Source organism: Somniosus microcephalus, chromosome 2 (assembly GCF_052327205.1).
Source record: "Somniosus microcephalus isolate GS21.2 chromosome 2, FLI_Smic_1.0, whole genome shotgun sequence".
Taxonomy (NCBI): domain Eukaryota; kingdom Metazoa; phylum Chordata; class Chondrichthyes; order Squaliformes; family Somniosidae; genus Somniosus; species Somniosus microcephalus.
Window position 1 is genome coordinate 320,575,198 of NC_140988.1, and position 19,311 is coordinate 320,594,508.

A 19,311-nucleotide genomic window follows, 5' to 3' on the forward strand; every position below is an offset into this window, starting at 1 on the left:
GTAGTGGGGGCCACAAATAGGCATTAGGCCCTTTATTTGCATATGCAAAAGACCTAACCCTTCATGCCAAATTTTTGGGCCTTTACCAATATGTTGGGTGGCGCACTTCCGGCTCCTAATGAGCTTTCATGTCCTGCCCACCATACTGGAGGCTTAGGAAGCCATTTAACGCCCAGAAAAAAGGTGCTGTGCAGACAAATTTCTAGACCTCGGTGTCTAGGCTCACATAGAAAAAGAACGGTCATTGAGGCAAAATAACAAGGGATTGTCAATGTCCGTGAAGCTTATGCTAGCAAGAGTCAGTGCTTTCAGGAGAGGCGGGAAGGAAACTGAGAAAACAAAATGAACTGACTGCAGCACCAATTTATGGCAACGATGAATATTAAGATCGGTTTCAATTCCAATGCATTTCTGAATTCACTGAAACATAGTTCTTATAAAATCTGAACTGCTTACAAATCCAACTTTATTCATGATGCAGAAATGCAATAATATTGACATGCTGTATCTCGGAGAGTTCTGCATTTGTGCGTTTTAGTTTTATACAGAAACAAGTGCCACAGCTGCTTGAACTACAAGGATTTGCAATGGATGGAACATATTACAATTCAGCCACACATTCAGGGGTTCTGATGCCATCATAAACTAGAAGTGTGAAGCGAGAGGTTTTTTTCTTAAGTCAAATTCTGCTGAACCCCTAGGTTTATTTCACATCCATGAAACACATCCAGTCTGTGCCAACACAAATCTATACTGTTGCAGTTCTTGGTAGAGGGAAGATAACTCAATAGTATTGCCACAGAGGTAGGTTGGTACCATAAGAATTTAAACCAATACTCCTTAATGTCAGTCCTAATACACTTCTTTTAGTTTATCACCTCAAATTTCACTCACCATTAGCAGCAACAGGTGACAGGCCTTCAATCACCAGGACATCACCCTAGGCAAATACAGCTCAAGTTGTTCTCTCTAGATCTAACCCATATTTGGAAGTACAAAATCTATAATTGCACTGCTCAGTATTTTTTCACAATTTATGTGGACATGCACACCATTAACTTTAATGGAATCCTAGTGACAACACAGTGGTATCTTTTTCTAAGCCAACTATTGTTGTCATAGTTACCAGCAACTGCTCCTACAATTGAATCACATGATTTGAAAGGGACTGCTATAATAGCATGTGATTTGAATTGCAGTTAGAATGAGTACTTATCCAGGCATCCAGTTTGTTCTGAGTGGCTATACAGAGTTCAGGGAAAGGAAGTGAGGAGACAATGGCCCAGAAATTCGGGTCTCCACGGGTGAGTACGCGCTGGGTACTCACCCGTAGGCCGAATGGAAGTGCTGGTTTTCTGCATGCACTGCGCATGCGCGGGAAACCGGCACTTCCGATCCTCTGAACAAAGAGGTTCAGAGGTCGAACGCACGCGCAGGGGAGTCTGCGTGTGCGCATCGAACTTAGGTTTTTTTTTTGCAGGTTTTCCTTGCAGGTTTTCCCGGGATCGTAATCCTGCAAGATTTAGAAATGTAAAAAGCAGGCGTAAGGCCTGCTTTTTACAAGGTAAGTGGTCAATTAATTAAAATTAAAACATTTTTTCCACAGGTTTATTATTTTTAAATACTTTAAAGCAAGGTAAGTTTATTTTTAGCCCCGTTAGAATATAAAATTATTTTTTTCAAAAATTTAAATTGTTTAAAATAGTTATTTAATGTAATTTATAGTTTATTTAAAAAGTGTGATTTAAAAAAAAAATGTATTTGAAGGTTTACTGCTATTTTGGAGCCGTAGTATTTATCAGTTTTGACAGGTCTTCCTGTCAATCTTATGAATGGGCTTTTCCCTCCTCCGATTGGCTGCCCATGGCCCACGTGATCCCAGGGGACGCATCGAACTAACTGCGCCCCTGGGATACGCAAGCACTGCGCGCCGGCAGCTGGGCCAGGCCCCGGATCGGAATTCCACGGGGCCCTACAGCTCAACTGCCGGCGTGCTAGGTAAGTGCAGGTCGGGGGCTTACACCCATGGGAAGCCCCCGACTATTATTGTTTGATTATGCAATAGGTGTGGTGTCTAAACCATAGAATAGCAACAATGTGATTCTTGCTGGGGTATAGATTAGACAGACTAGCAACCTGGCAACATCCTTGTAAATATCCTCTGTACCCTCTCCAGTGCAATCACATCCTTCCTGTAATGTGGTGACCAGAACTGCATGCAGTACTCTAGCTGTGGCCTAACCAGTGTTGTATACAGTTCTAGCATAACCTCCCTGCTATCATATTCTATGCCTCGGCTAATAAAGGAAAGCATTCCATATGCCTTTTTAACTACTTTATCGACCTGTCCTGCTACCTTTAAGGATCTGTGGACATACACTCCAAGGTCCCTCTGTTCTTCCACACCTCAGTATCCTTCCATTAATTGTGTATTCCCTTGCCTTGTTAGCCCTCCCCAAATGCATTACCTCACACTTTTCCGGATTGAATGCCATTTGCCACTTTTCTGTCCAACTGACCAGTCCACTGATATCTTCCTACAGTCTAAAGCTTTCCTCCTCACCGTCAACCACACAGCCAATTTTTGTATCATCTGCAAATTTCTTTATCATGCCCCCTACATTTAAGTCTAAATCATTAATATATACTACAAAAAGTAAGGGACGGAGTACGGAGCCCTGTGGAACCCCACTGGAAACAACCTTCCAGTCGCAATAACGCCCCTCAACCATTATTACCCTTTGCTTCCTGCCTCGGAGCCAATTTTGGATCCAATTTGCCACTCTCCCTTGGATCCCATGGGCTTTTACTTTTTTGATCAGTCCATGTGGGACCTTGTAAAAAGCCTTGCTAAAATCCATGTCGACTACATCAAACACACTGCCCTCATCGACCCTCCTTGTTACCTTCTCGAAGAATTCTATCAAGTTAGTCAGACACAACCTTCCCTTAACAAAACCATGCTGACTGTCCTTGATTAATCTGTATCTTTCTAAATACTGTCCCTCAGAATTGATTCCAGTAATTTGCGCACTCAGGTTAAACTAACTGGCCTGTAATTGCTCGGTTTATCCCTTCCTCCCTTTTTAAACAATGGTACGTTAGCAGTTCTCCAATCCTCTGGCACCACTCCTGTAGAGTGCCCAACTGACCAGTGCTGTCAAGGCCTGGACCAACTGTCAAGTGCTCATCTCTCTGGGGCAGCACAGTAGAGTCTGTCCTTTAAAAAATAAAAAAAAATGTATTCACAGGATGTGGGCGTCACTGGCAAGGCCGGCATTTATTGCCCATCCCTTAAGGTGGTGGTGAGCTGCCTTCTTGAACCACTGCAGTCCTTGTGGTGAAGGTACTCCCACAGTGTTGACTTTGTCGTAGCAGTTTGGTACAACTGAGTGGCTTGCTAGGCCATTGCAGAGGGCAGTTAAGAGTCAACCACATTGCTGTGGGTCTGGAGTCACATATAGGCCAGACCAGATCTCAGATACTAGCTTTTTAATTCCAAATTTATTTAACTAGCTGAACTTAAATTCCCCCCAGCTGCCATGGTGGGACTTGAACTCCCGTCTCTGCATTATTAGTCCAGGCCTCTGGATTACTAGCCCAGTGACATTACCACTGTGTTACCGTACCCCGTTTATTCACTCAATGTCCACGAGCATGCAACTTCCAGCAAGGTCATTAGGGAACAATGAAGATTGGGAAGCCTGGCTGATTTTTTTTCCCCACCTCACTCAGAGGGCAATTGTAGCACCACTACTACAGGAAACTCTCTTTTAACCGACACCTAAATAACCGGAAATCTCGGTTAACCGGCAAAATTCAGGAGTAGGTTCAGGTAAGTTTTACTTCATATTAGTGGCAGTGCCTGGATCTGTGGCTGTGTAATTGGGGTTCGTGCACTTGTTGCTAAGCAACCGGGATGCTTGGTCTGTGGCCGGAGTTCCTGCACATGTTGCTAAGCAACAGGGAAGCCTGGATTTGTTGCTGTGTACGGAGCTCTCGTACCTTTTAAAACTATACCTCTCTGTAATCCGGACTTTTTGATAAACCGGCACCACGCCGGTCCCGTTGGTGCCGGATAATAAAGAGTTTCCTGTACTGCCTAGCTAAGATTAGTTAACTCCACCGAGACCTTCCTGGTCAGTATGTCTTAGTTCCACATGGGGCACTGCACTTACAAACTAAGTCATTAGGGGAACCTCCGGGTCCTTCCCATTATCAATGTACAGCCGCAACAAATCATATTGAGAATGAACTAATTTTTTTCAACCATAGGGTACAGCATATGTTACACAGCATATTCTACAGCCAGTGTAATTTTTGATAGAACTTGTGACTTACCGTAGGCAGCACTGAAATTATAAACTTCCAGTTGGGCCCAGAGACTAAATTCAAAAGAGCAGCCACTGTTCACTCTGCAGATGTACCACCCTGTATCATTTATAGTGACTGGATTAATCACAAGATCTGGGGTGTTGCCATTTGGAACCTAGGTATCAACAAACAGAAAAAATATTTTTTTAAATACTTATCCAATTCCAAAAATATCTATCCACTTTTATAGATAATGAATTGCTGCTAATGGGAAAAAATTATAGGTGTGTCACTTCTGTAACTGTCCTTCATTGTTCCTCATTCTGTAATGGTTAAGTTCACAGATCACAGAAACCCCACAGTGCAGATAGAGGCCATTTCGGCCCATCGAGCCTGCACCGACACATATCCCACCCAATCCCCGTAACCCCTACACCAACACATATCCCCATTTAATCCCCCTAACACTAAGGGTCAATTTATCATAGCCAATCAACCTAACCCGCACATCTTTGGACTGTGGGAGGAAACCCACGCAAACACGGGGAGAATGTGCAAACTCCACACAGACAGTCGCCCGAGGCCGGATTCGAACCTGGGTCCCTGGCACTGTGAGGCAACAGTGCTAACCACTATGCCACCGTGCTGTTGGCAGGTTTCTCCATTGTTTCATTTATTTAATGTTACATATTCTTCTGGGTAAATACTGGGATGGGCGAGGATCGATCATGCCAGGAGCATTTTTGGGGAATTTCTTCATTGCAATGTGACATTCAAACACCGGAGGCAGTGCAGAAGACCCACAAGGCTAGTGTCAGGGGTCTGGGTTATAAGGAAAGATGGGAGAGATTTGGGCTTTTATACCTGCAAAGGAGGTGTGAGAGAGGTGATCCTATAGAGGTGCATGATAGTAAATGGTATGGAAAATATTAATCCAGGATACTACTTTAAATTAAACTGTGGGAGTAGGACAAGGAGACACAGGTTCAAACTAATACAAGGTGATTTTAGGACTGATACCAGAAAGTTCTTTACATAGAGAATGATCAACACATGGAATGGACTTCCTGGCAGAGGTGAAACCCTCGAGTCATTTAAGAAACAATTAGATGTAGCAATGGAAGTAGTGTAGGGTTATTCTGGATGGATGAATTAAGATGGGCCGAATGGCCTTCTTGATCCATACAGATCTTGTGAACTACAGGAACCGCAGATTATTTCCTCTGGGTAGGCGTGATTGAGGAGGATTCATCAACTTAAAATTGTCACTAAGACAGAGAGGAGATAGGTTGATCAAAATTTCTTTATGCTTATTTCTTTGTTGAAGCACGGAATGCTTTGTCACAAGGTGTCAATGTGACAGGGACCATTGCATTTTTTAAAGAGAAGAGTAGATAAACATTTTAAGCAAATACGAATACGGGGCTATGGGAAAAGATTGGAGCAGTGGGATTAATTTTGGTTCATTCTAGTAAAGAGCTGGCACAGGCATGCAGGCCAACTTCAAGTGATGAGGTTCCTGACTCTGAAAATAGATAGTAGGTTGGCAACCAGAGAGGGGAATAAAGAAGGTCATGTTTTTAGAACTGTTTTACTTTTAACTGAACCAAATATATTTTATATTACAATGATAAATCAATTCCACAAGCTTGATAGAATTATTCCAGTTATATTAAGCAATTTTTCTGCTTCGTGGTTTCTGAGCTGAAATATAAAACAAAAATGGCCAGAAGATACAAACTAATTATTCTGGAGGTGCTGACATTCTACAGGTCTTTCCAGATTTCCAAATTAGGATTCAGGATATTCAAACAAAGCAAATGAGTCCGTCAGTAACTTGACAAAATAAAACCCCAGATTTTCAGGATTATTGCAATTTTAATCCATTCTGAATTCTCATAAGGCACTCAAACACAATATAAAGGATATGACTAAATGAAAAAGGTCTGGAGAATTTTTGATAAACACAGTGAAAATGTAAAATTAATTTATAGTCCTAACAAAGTAAGAAACTATTTAGTGAACAAAAACTCAGCTTTCCAAGATAACCATCTGTTAATGGTTCCTGTAATATAATGATGAGTAAGATTCAACTAACGAACACTGCAGTTATACAATTCTATACATGAGGATTTGGCTGCTGTTATACTACATTATATATCTCAGATCAGTAGCTGCAATTATATTATCAGGTTGGCAGCTACTGAATTGATTTGCAGCTAACCGTATCTGATTGATATCGTGGAAAGAGAAACAGAGTTATCTTTTCAGGTCGATCACCCGACGAAGGGTCATCGGCCTGAAACGTTAACTCGGTTTCTCTCTCCACAGATGCTGCCTGGCCTGCTGAGTATTTCCAGCATTTTCTCTTTTTATTTCTGATTTATACTGCTTGGCTATGAATCCAACTCTCGCAGCCAAGAGAGAGCTCTGCATTTGTGTGGAAACACTCATGTGCAGAGCTCTGCTAGAGGCTGGTAAAATGTGTCAAGGTCAAATAGAGTAAAATGGCCTCCCCAAATGGGTCTCACACTGCTAGTCAGCTTAGGGCATGACTCAAGTTAAACTATTACTATTGTATCATTACCAAGTGGAAACTACTGCGATGCAAAAAAGTGGACTCGGGGCCCAATTATATTTCTCAATGAGTGATTAACATAAACTCTCCACATTCAAACGTGAAAAGTTAAGGGAATGAACTAAAAAGCATTCCTGTTCATGTTAGACAAAAAACTGTTGAAAACAGAATGTGGGGCATGAGTAGGAACTGATACACAAAGCAGGAAGGTAATGCTAGATAGGCATCAGCTGCAGGCTTTCTTTTGCAGAATCTAAATTAATGCAAGGCTATCGACTTGAGAGCTCCGAATTTGCCCTACTAGGGACAACCTGGGATCGAACAAAGGAGTAAGGACAGACACCAAAACCAAATTAAGGAAAGTCAGCACACAGGCAAGAGGAAAAATGACAGTAAAACTGGGTCAGAGTCAAGGTTTTAAAATCAGTAAGCTCATTTTAAAATTCAGTTACTCCATGCATTATAGCACCAATATAACTTGTCACAATGCAGTAGGATGTATGCTCAGTCCTTTACTCCACCACATTCCTGATCGTAGGTGTATCACTGCAGAGAGTAGTTTATGGCGAACTCACATCTCCCATTCGTAACTACTGAACTGACCGCTCCATAAACAGCCAGGACGTCATCCTGTGAACGTGTTTCAGTAGTATTCTCTTACTTGCACGACATTAAGAAGCAGTGAATTTGTTTTTTAAATTGAGAACTCTCAGCGAAGGCCATGTCCACAGTCAGGGCACTGGTGAAAACCTGTCACCATATTTTGAATTACTCTGCTGGAAATTAGAGTTCAAGTATGGGTGGAGAGAAAGGCACACATTCCCAATAGACTTCATTTACAATTGAACCCAAAGCCCAGTGAAATAAAAACAATTACAAACTTTAGTGGAAATCCAAGAAATGATTTTGGGGTTACTGAAATCATTGAAAATAAAAGTTCACATTTTTGACGGCTTTCAAATAAAAAGGAAGGTGCAGGCTCCAATTTTGGTCTCTACTTGGTTAGATGATCTCAGCCGGGTGGCAGGAGAGATGCTACAATTGGCCTCAAGGCTCACTGACTGGAAAGAGAATTTTTTTTTAAAAATCAGCTGGGAGTCTTACTCCTGATCGCCATCCAGTGACCCTTTCTAGAAAGTGCAGACATTGTGTGAGGATAGCACCTGGCTTTTCTGTAACTCCCCGTAGCTGAACAGTCTGCGGACTATCACGGATCACACATAAAGAATGACCACTAAAATGAAGCAGCATAGGGCCCTGGTGGAAATATACCCCAGCAGGAGTCAGTGCCATCAGAAGAAGAGGGGAGGATTGGGAAGAGAACTGAAAAAATACAAAGTTAAATTAAATGATGCCATTTCTGGGGAAGGTTGTTCTGTATCCATTACCTCTGTATTCTTTCTAAACCACTGATATTCAACATTCGGATGTCCTGCTGCTTGGCAATAGAGTCTCACTGCCTGACCGGCCAGTACTGCCTGGGAAACTGGCTGAATGAGGATCTTCAATGAAGCTGAAATGAAAAGGCATCAAAGAAAAAAAGCAAAGTTTCAAAAATCATTAGGATATTTATCATACAGCAAGCTGCCTCCTAAACTAACATACTTTACTGTGACACAAATCAATATTCACATGGAAAGAACTGAATGCATTTCAGATGCAGTATTTTTCAGCATGTGGGAGCATGTTTTAATCATTCCATGCAGTTTATTTCTGTCAGTTGAGTTCAGGGAAACTTATGTCCTAGCTATACTGACATACAAAGGAAAAATCACTCAAAAATTAGGGTGTGATTGTGTAGTAGTTAGTGTACGGAGTTAGCAACCTTGAGGCCGAGTTTAATTCTCACTATGACAAACTGTGAAACTGAATTCAATAAAACTGCTCATTTGTGGGCTAACACCAGAAAAGCTGCCACATTATTGTAAATAGCCCAACTGGTTCACTAATGTCATTCAGGGAATGGAACATACCAACCCTACCCAATCTTGCTACCACGTGACTCTAGTTCACACAACAGGGTTGACTCTCAATGGCCTCTCAAGTGATCCAGGAGGCACTTAGTTGTTCACTACCTTCTCAGCACAACTAGAGATCGGCAGTAAATGCCCAATAAGATTACTTTTAAAGTTTACTTCATTTCCACCTTTATTTTCCAATATAATTGGTGCAAATCACAGGTTCTGAATTAATAAACATGTAGAATGGGTGTGTAAATGAACTTCAATATAGATAAGTGAGAGGTGGTACATTTTGGTTGGAAGAATAAGGAGGCCACATACACCTTGGAAACCAAGGGGTCGATTTTCAGTGTGCCGTGAGGCGGGCGTTTAGGCGTGCAGGGGGGCCAAAATCCTGAATTCGGGGGTCCCAACACCATCCCGCCCAAAACCCACCTCCTTTGAAACTTACATGGAGGCGGGTACCCGCCCCGCACTGGGACGCGCCGACCCGAGGCGGGAAGCGATTAGTGCCAATTAACTGCCTGTTAACAGGCAGTTTTTAGCCTAATCCCTATTTTGAAGGGTGTCGAGTGGGGTTCCCGACGGCTCCAAACCACGCCAGGTTAGAGGAGTCGGGCCGTCGGATTGAAGGACTTGGAGGGGTCGAGATGTCGGTGTTCAGGTGAGTGATGGGTGCATGAGTGCAGCGGTAAGTGTGTTTGGTGTGTCTAAAGTGTGTAAAGAAGTTTATATTACCTGTACTTACCTTTACAGCCTTCCTTCCTCTAGGTTTCGGGAGTCCATCATCCAGCCGGCACAGAAAGCAGAATGGCTGCGATCTGTCAAAAGTGACAGCCTGCAGCTTTCAGTGCCGGCGAGATTTCTAACCGAGTCTGCGTAGAAGGACTCAGGTTAGAAGTCAGACTGTCAGTGTTTGACAGCTTCAAGCAGCTGTGAAGCACTGATATTTCATCTGTCAACATGTCTTGACAGATGAAATTTCAGTCTGTGACGTCACCTGTTGCCGGGTGGCCCTTAATTGGCCTGCTGAGCCCGCTGGGCGGGCTCAACAAGGTCAATCAAGTGAAAATCGTGTGGATTGGCTGCATCTCGATGGAGGCGGGACTACAACCCGAAAGTTGTAGTCCCGCCTCCATCCCGACTTCTGAATGAAAATCCAGCCCATAGTGTCTAAATGGGGTAGAGGAACAGAGGGATTGGGGGTACAGATACACAGATCACTAATAGTAGTGATGCAGGTTAATAAGGCCATAAATAAAGCAAACAAAGCACTGGGGTTCATTTTTAGAGGGATAGAATTGAAAAGCAGAGAAATGATGTTAAACTTGTATAGAACCTTGGTTAGACCACACTTGGCGTACTGTGAACAGTTCGAGTCTCCATAATATTAAAAGGATTTAGAGGCACTGGAGAAGGTGCAAAAAATATTTACTAGAATGATACCAGAACTGAGAGGTTCTGAGAGGAAAGATTGAACAGGCTGGGTCTCTCTTCTCTAGAAAAGAGAAGACCGAGGGGTGACCTGATAGAGGTCTTTAAGATTATGAAAGGGTTTGATAGGATAGATTTAGAGATGTTTCCACTTGCAGGTGAGATCAGAACTAGGGGACATAAATATGATAGTTACTAATAAATCCAATAGGGAATTCAGGAGAAATGTCTTTACCCAGTGAGTAGTTAAAATGTGGATCTCACCACCACAGGGAGTAGTTGATGTCAATAGCACAGATGCATTCAAGGGAAGCACATGAGGAAGAAAGGAACAGAAGAATATGTTGATGGGGTTCGATGAAGGGATGGGGTTAAATGAAGAAGGGAGGAGGCTCGTGTGAAGCATAAACATCGGCATGGACGTGTTGAGTTGAATGGCCTGTTTCTGTGCTGTAAATACTTTGTAATAAATGACTCAGCAGACCAACCTTCAGCAGGTGTAACAGTCAAAGAAAATCCCAGGGTTTTTATGGTAATCACCTAATGGATATTTCCTATTTTAGGCACCCACTATCCGCCTCTAAATACCCTGAAACCTGAATTACATTTACTGGGATAGACTCCTCAAATCAGTGAGATGCAAATTTTAAGCTACATTGGCATGACCAAAAGTGCAGACTCGACATTCACTTCACATTCTTTTGTGCAAGAGAATTCTGAGAAACTAGTCGTGAGCTAAGTAACTAACAGCTACTATTTGAAATGCTGAGAAATGATGGATGGACTTTGGGCGGGTGGCAGGAAACCCAAAGTTGGAGGTTGAGGGCTGAACCTTAACTCCCAAAAACAGGTGGGTTGGGGTCGGGTCAGAGATTAAAATTCAAAAATCTGAAACAGGAACCCAAGCTGCCCCGTTCCTGCCAGTCGAAGGCCCCGATAATCAGGCCAATGGGTCGATTATAAAATGTTTAACAAACGCCCCACATACACAGTGAACATACGATTGCAAAGGTTTTGAAACTAACCTGAAGATTTCAGAAGCTGAAAGGCTTCAGTCTGTCCCATAGCTTGAAGGAACTCCAGCAGGTCTTTCACAGTCACGCCCCGGTTACCCATCACATGGAGCAAACTTCGGCTGGGGCTTCCTTCTGGATCCAGTACTTTCAGCGAGCATTTATCCAAGTCCTCAGAGCTGCAAAAAAAACGTTTGCATATGTCTTTGAGATCATGAATACAATTGACAAAAAGTGGATCCAGTAAGTTGTTAATCATTGAAAAGGGTTTAAATAACAAAAAATTAATAACTTAGAAGCAAGAAGGGAAGGTAGGCAAACATTTTAAGCCCAAAAAGTAATATACTTAAGTCAGTCACCGTGAGTGGCTGTGAAGTAATTAGTACAAATGTGTTCAGAAGGCAACCTATGTGCTTCTGTAGAAGAATAATGGATTGAAGGATATGGTGAGAAGCAGGTAGGTATGGTTCAAATCAATCCAAAAGGGGGTAAATTGTTGGGCCGAATGGTCTTTTCCTGTTACCCATCATTTTAAGTTCAAGAGTTGTTGGCATAAGCACTGCATCAGAGGGGGTTCTGTTACAATTCAGGCTTTTCTACTTGTACGCATGGTTGAAAGATAGTTTTCCATAAGCAGCCAAAGACTTGTCTGAACCAAAAATCTATGTCCTTATATGTACCTTGCATGTGTTAGCATGTCATGGTAAAGCATGAACCTCAGAAGATCACTCACTAGAGATCACCTGGGATGCTCACCTCAATCCTCTGGATCATCTAAAATGTGGAAAGTAACATGTTGGCAAACCAAGGCTACATGCTAAAAAAAATTATTGGTTAAAAAATATATAGAAGCCAAAAAGGTATAGCTAGATACTGAAACAGCATAAACACTTAAAAACAATAAAACTGGATCAGTCCACTAGGGATTAATGTACCTTTTTCCAGCAGAGATTTCTTGAAATATGATAAGCAACAGTACTTTTGGATAGAACTTCAAGATACTGTACAATGTTGTAGATACATTCCCAGTTCACCCATGAACCTTTTACCAGAACTAAAGGTTACAGAAGAATCATAGTGCTGTCAAACACCCATGAACACAATAGGAAGAGAGTATTGCAGAGTACTAATTACAAAGAAGGACATAAATATTACAACACAGAAACAGGCTGTTTAGCCAAACTAGGCCACGTTGGCGTTTATCTCCACATGATCTTTCAAAATTCCCTAGATTCTAGATCGGTCCCAGTAGATTGGAAGGTAGCAAATGTAACCCCACTATTCAAGAAAGGAGGGAGAAAGAAAACATGGAACTATAGGCCAGTTAGCCTGACAGCAGTCATCCGGAAAATGCTGGAATCCATTATTAAGGAAGTGGTAACAGAATACTTAGAAAATCATAAAATGAAATAGGCAGAGTCAATATGGCTTTATGAAAGGGAAATCATGTTTAACCAATTTATTAGAGTTTTCTGAGGATGTAATGAGCAGGGTAGATAAAGAGCAACTAGTGGATGTAGTATAATTGGATTTCCAAAAGGCATTCGATAAGGTGCTGCATAAAAGGTTGCTACGTAAGATAAGGGCTCATGGGGTTGGGGGTAATATATTAGCATGGATAGAGGATTGGTTAACGGACAGAAAACAGAGTAGGGTTCCAGTTGGCAGGCTGTAACTAGTGGGGTGCCGCAAGGGTTAGTGCTTGGGCCTCAGCTATTTACAATCTATATTAATGACTTAGATGAAGGGACCGAGTGCAATGTAGCCAAGTTTGCTGACAATATAAAGCTAGGTGGGAAAGTAAGCTGTGAGGACACAAAGAGCCTGCAAATGGATATAGACAGGTTAAGTGAGTGGGCAATAAGGCGGCAGATGGAGTATAATGTGAGGAAATGTGAAGTTATTCACATTGGTAGGAAGAATAGTAAAACAGAATATTTTTTAAATGGTGAGAAACTATTAAATGTTGGTGTTCAGAGAGATTTAGATGTCCTCGTACAGGAAACACAGACAGTTAGCATGCAGGTACAGGAAGCAATTAGGAAGGCAAATGGCATGTTGGCCTTTACTGCAAGGGGTTGGAGTATAAGAGTAAGGAAGTCTTACTACAATTGTACAGGGCCTTGGTGAGACCACACCTGGAGTACTGTGCACAGTTTTGGTCTCCTTACCTGAGAAAGGACATACTTGCCTTAGAGGCGGTGCAACGAAGGTTCACTAGATTGATCCCTGGGATGAGAGGGTTGTCCTATGATGAGAGATTGAGTAGATTGGGCCTATACTCTCTGGAGTTTAGAAGAATGATAGGTGATCTCATTGAAACATAAAATTCTGGAGGAGGATTGACAAGGTAGATGCTGAAAGGTTGTTTCCCCTGGCTGTAGATTCTAGGACTAGGGGGCATAGTCTCAGGATAAGGGGTCGGCCATTTAAGACCGAGATGAGGAGGAATTTCTTCACTTAGAGGGTTGTGAATCTTTGGAATTCTCTACCCCAGAGGGCTGTGGATGCTCAGTCGTCAAGTATATTCAAGGCTGAGATAGACAGATTTTTGGACTCATGGGGAGTCAAGGGATATGGAGATCGGGCAGGAAAGTGGAGTTGAGGTCAAAGATCAGCCATAATCTTACTGAATGGTGGAGCAGGCTCGAGGGGCCGTTTGGCCAGCTCCTGCTTCTAATTCTTATGTTCTTATGTACAGTTGTCCGAATCCCATGTGCCTGCCCTGTTTCTATTTCCCTTTATTCTCCTTTCCTTCAACCACCAATCTAACCTATTCTTAAATGTTGACACGGTCACTGCTGCAATCACTAACTCTGGTAGTGCATTCCACAGTCTCACAACCCTCTGTGTAAAAATGGTTCTCCTGGTCTCTGTCCTAAATCTCTTCCATTTTATAAATACACATCCCCTCATTCAGGATCCCTCAAATTGCTGAAACAGTCTGCTTCTATCTATTCTGTCCTAGCCCTCCATAATTTTAAACAACTCTATTAATCTTCTCAGTTATGATGAGCAATTTATCACACATTTTCCAAATGTCAAATAGCTGCTAGGGCCTTAAAATATACATTTTTTCGCATTTAGAACAAACCCGCTTTGTCCCAATTTCCAGATCAAGCAACGTAAGAGTGTTCCTGAAGACAATTCATCTCCCATCCTTCATTTTAAACCAGGATAAGGAAGACAATTTCCATTTTTACAAGATATTTCAAAACTGTATGAAATGCAGATGGAAATTTCCCTACTTGTCACAATGTGCACAGTAGGTAAAGCAGTGTATAACTTTCCCACTGGCATTCCATGGAGATATTTAGCACTAAGACAGGAGGTCGATATGTAGCTGCAACACCTCGGATATGGTTTGATTGCAAAAGTGTTTCCCCAGTCATGATCTTCGACAGTGCTGTCAAAAACAGAAATAACTGGTTCTATTCCTGAATGTTGAAAGACATTCCAAACACAAAAGCATCCAACCAAGATGGCTGATGCGATTACCATGGGTTTGAGTTAAATGATGGTACAGCATTAGTTACACCACAGTACTCTGTTATTTATGCCTGTGGAAGACAGGCAGACAAGTGGTTTTCCTGAGTCTAGACCAAGTCTACTTCTGCTGCATTTACCTCTTCACTTTTCTCAACTATGTGAAAGTTCATGCATCACTTGGTTGTATTTAATCCTTTAGATGTTTATGACCAAATGTCCCTAACAGTAGTTATTCCATTGTAAATTCAGTGCTCCTAGCATGCATCAGAGAATTAGGGCTACGGTGTTTTTGCCCCATCTCTGACCAGCATTCCCTTTAAGAGAAGCTCAAGGTTTAGAGCACAGGATCACTGAAATTAAAAATAAAATTATTTTACTTAACTCTCATTGCTTCTTGACAGTATTTTAGCAAGAGTTTTTCTTTAAGTTTGTACACAAGAGAAATATACCTCTGTGTGTTTTGAATAGTTTATGCAGTAATGAAGGAACCAATGTGTTGCATCACAGCAAGTACTTCCCCTTAATTTACATACATAAAAATCAATTTTACACCTTAACTTTCATAACACACTACAAAACTGTGGTTTGTAATCCGGTCTACAAAACCATACACTACAAAGATTATTACAGGACAAGACTTTGGCCAGAATTTTCTTTATCTTGGCGGGTGCAGTGCGGGCGGTGGCCATGTCAGGTCGCAACCCCACTGCTGGCGCCATCCCGCTGTAGAAAATGAACTTACCTTAATGGGGTCTATTAAGCCCACCCAGCGCATTACCCGGCCCAATGAGATGGAGCAGGTCTGGTGACGTCATTCATGATGCGTCATCAGTCGGGATCTTTAAAGGGACCATGGCCACAGAGCATTTGAAGTTTAATCTAACATTGTGCTGTTAGTGCACTACAGCATTGGAGTGCTGCAAATACTGACAATGATTGCACAGAGGCAGAGGGCTGCACCCAGGTTCTCCCATGACTCCCTCCATATCCTCTTCCCTTCCAACGGGCAGAAAATCCCTCCCCAGGAGACCAAGACAGCCTGGTTGCAGAGCAGATCACAAGCAGGGATGTGGTCAGGAGAACTTGGGTGCAGTGCCACATACATTTCAATTATCTCATTAGATCAGGAAATGTTAGTACAAAGCCACTCAACTGCATCCTGCTGTGCCTCTCATCACATCCCCATCAGTCGGCCTTCCCTACCCTACCCCTGCACATCCTTACTCACACCAACTTACCTTACACCTCCACCCATCCCTCTCTATCTACATTATCACATCCCCATCTCACTAGCCACCCCTCACAATCACCCTCATCCTAGTGCAATCATACCAACTAACAACACACTTGGGTGTTTTATCCAATGTTTATGTAAAGCTTCCGTTAATGTGGGGTCAAACATAAAAATCTTTATTTTCAACAATTGGACAGATTTGTGTGAACCTTTGGAAGTGGCTTAGTGAGTTGCAGTGAATGGTGAGACATAACGGTACCCCTTGCAATGGTGGTGAGTGTAAAAGGAATGGCTTGGGCATTGTAGGGATGCTTTATGGTGTTGGTCTGGGGTGCTGGGGTGGTGCCAACCTGGCAGCAATATGGGTGTACAGCGTAAAGTTAACTAAATCAGACCATGAGGAGGCCATCCCTGGCAGCAATGTGGTTGGGTGCAGATGCCCTCTGTCCTGTGCAGCATCAGGTGATTGTGGAGAAGGTTGGTGTTGTTGTTGTTGCTGGTGTGCCTGGTGCTGCTGGTGTTTGGACTCATCGTGGTCAGATTCTGAGGACTAAGGTGAGACTGTATAAATGGCACCCATGTTGTTGGAATAGATGGCAGGTGAAGAACAGATGACAGAAGCAATCCGTCAATGGCGAGAGTGTTCTTCCAATGAGGTGAGACTGGATGGAGACTTTGACTGGAAACATTTGCAGCCTGCAGAATCTGTGCTGGAAATGGACTGAGCAACAGCTTCTGCTTGAGGAAAGTGATCATCTGTCAGGTCGAAGCTTTTACTGTACATTTGATGCTGTCAAGTAATCAGCTGGAGCAATGGCCATGGAACTCCCGCCTCAGGTTGACAGACATGGTTCCCAAGCTGCGTGAATCCCGTGACTATGCAGAGAAATTTAAAATAAGTGAAAAAAGGCTCTTAAGTACCTGCCAACTACCTGATAATCATCTCAATTGGGTCCTCCGCCGCTGCTGGTCGTGTCGGCTCTGCAATGAGAGACATGCCAGGGGAAAGGCGCATGGGAGCGAGATGACAGCAGGTTCCCGACCCGCTGTCAAAAAAACAACTTTGCCACCTGACCTGCCACCAATCATGCCCGCTACCACCCTGGAAAATTCCAGCCTATATCCCAAAGTAGTCATGCAAAAATTATTCTTCTTTTCTGACCTGTAATTTCTAAGGCTGTGGTGTTGGACATGACATTTTAGCTCTCGAGTCTCAGCACTGACACCAATCCTCCTGCTCCACTAAAGTCACTGGGAGTGTGGAGGGGCAATGAGGCTACGGACAAGGCGGAGCACCACAATTCCAGCATCCCATTATCAGAAAGAGCAAAATATGACAGCCTTAATCAGGAGATTCATCACAGGATTGTGGGGATTTTAAAAAAAAACTTTGAAATATATTTCAATTAGATATGAGGAAGAGGTTACCTTTGAGTCTTCCAAAAAGTAATGTCATCACGGTGCCTTTTCATGGCATGTTCTTTTAAACAGCATGACCTTCTTCTTCTTCTTAGGCATGATCTTATTGCATTACTTGCTAGATCGTATCCTGCATTTTTTCAGCCTCCTTACTTACATTACAGCAACTTTCCCCAAAACCATGCACATTGGCCTCTTAAGGTTGTCACTGTTTTCATATTTTCACACTCTTCCCCTTTGGAGAACAGTGTGAAGCAGTGGAAGGATTCACCGGCTAATTAACAGTCTGGCAGGCCGCAATGTGGATGCACCTTCCATGGCCATAACCATCTTTATACCAGCTGTTGAGAGTGGTTAGGTCCCTTAAGGTGACTACACAACAATTATACAGTCTGAAATACAATTTGTTTTTGGAGGGACTTTCCCATATTTTGTCACGTACAAATATTGAAGGACTTTCCGGTGGGGACTTTCCAGCATTTAGTCAGATGTAATTTGAGCAAACAATCAATTACATCCAGGGCCCTTTCATTATCTGGAATATCATAAATCCTACTTACCAGAATATTCTATAACCATAGAAAAGAAATCTAATCAGTTTTATTAAATTAGATACGCAGTGAACACTTCACATGGGTTAAGACTCAATTTGGACATGAATATTTGGCTTACAGGTTTGTAATTTCTGTATAAACAATATATAATGAGGAATATTGGAACATACGGCTCACTCCATGAGTGAACTACAACTCACAACGTAGTTTGTGCCTCATACACCTCAGCGTGAAGACTGCACTGTTTTTATTTCATATCAGAGTGGCATTTTATTGCCAAATTCCTGTGTTACTGTAGAAAGTGCAACAGTATCTCCAAAAAATTAAAAACAATTTCTCTTTATTTATCTGATCTAGCCACAGAATGGAAAAATAAGACTGGTCACACTACTTAAAATAGTGGGTCACTGTTGTTTGCAGGCAAATATGCCAGCCAATTCACACACAATAAGATCCCATAAACAGAGAATGAGATGAATGACCACTTAATGGGTTTTCAGTTGTTTTGGCAGAGGGAAAAATGGTGGCCAGGATAACTCCTAGTTCTTCTTCGAATGCAAACAAATTGTAACATTCACCTGCAACAATAGACCAAGTAGATAGGACTTTAGTTTAATGTCTCGTCTGTAAGACAGCACCTCCAATAATGCAGGACAAAGGATCAAACCAGAAATCTAATTGGTTGGAACAGCTCAGGTCCAAGGTATTTTTCACAAACTAAAACATCGGGAGAACTCCAAAAGTAAAATATATCACACTATTTGCCTGGTTCATCTGCCTATCAAAAAAAAACATATTGCACAACTTAGATGATCTAATCACACATAATGACCAGTAAGAAAAACTCCCATAGTATTTACCAATATGATACATAACGAAGTATATATTTGATAAATGTTATTAGTTTACACATTCAAGTTTTGCGTCTGGGTGCACCGAAGCCTGTCTCCTAGGGAGTAGTCTTTTTCACCAATCAGGAAGTAGCCTTTGCCAGTCCTTTGGTCAACACTGTGCACTTAGAATCATAGAATCTTACAGCACAAAAGGGAACCATTCGGCCTAGCATGCCTGTGCTGGCTCTTTGAAAGCTGTCCAATTTAGTTCCATACTCCAGCTTTCCCCCATAAATCCTACAAATTAGTCCTCTTCAAATACATGTCCAATTGCCTTTCGAAAGTGCCTATGGAGTTTGATGCCCCCACACTTTCAGGTAGTGCGTTCCAGATCTTAACAACCCACTGAGTTAATTAGCCAATTATTATAAATCTCTGACCTTTGGTTACTAACCTACATGCCAGAGGAAACAGTTTCTCTC

The 19,311-nt window shown here is 42.2% G+C and overlaps 1 protein-coding gene across 2 annotated transcripts in view; it reads right to left on the minus strand.

Annotated features, from left to right (window-relative positions):
• The window catches only part of malt1 (MALT paracaspase 1), a 139,458-nt gene that overhangs the window by 110,622 nt on the left and 9,525 nt on the right, over window positions 1-19,311 (minus strand). For both annotated transcript variants that reach the window (XM_085974308.1, XM_085974313.1), the window contains exons 3-5: window positions 11,313-11,479; window positions 8,281-8,405; window positions 4,342-4,489 (exon numbers count right to left, since the gene is read on the minus strand). In XM_085974308.1, coding sequence (XP_085830434.1) covers window positions 4,342-4,489; window positions 8,281-8,405; window positions 11,313-11,479 — 440 coding nt within the window. The remainder of the gene's footprint in view (window positions 1-4,341; window positions 4,490-8,280; window positions 8,406-11,312; window positions 11,480-19,311) is intronic.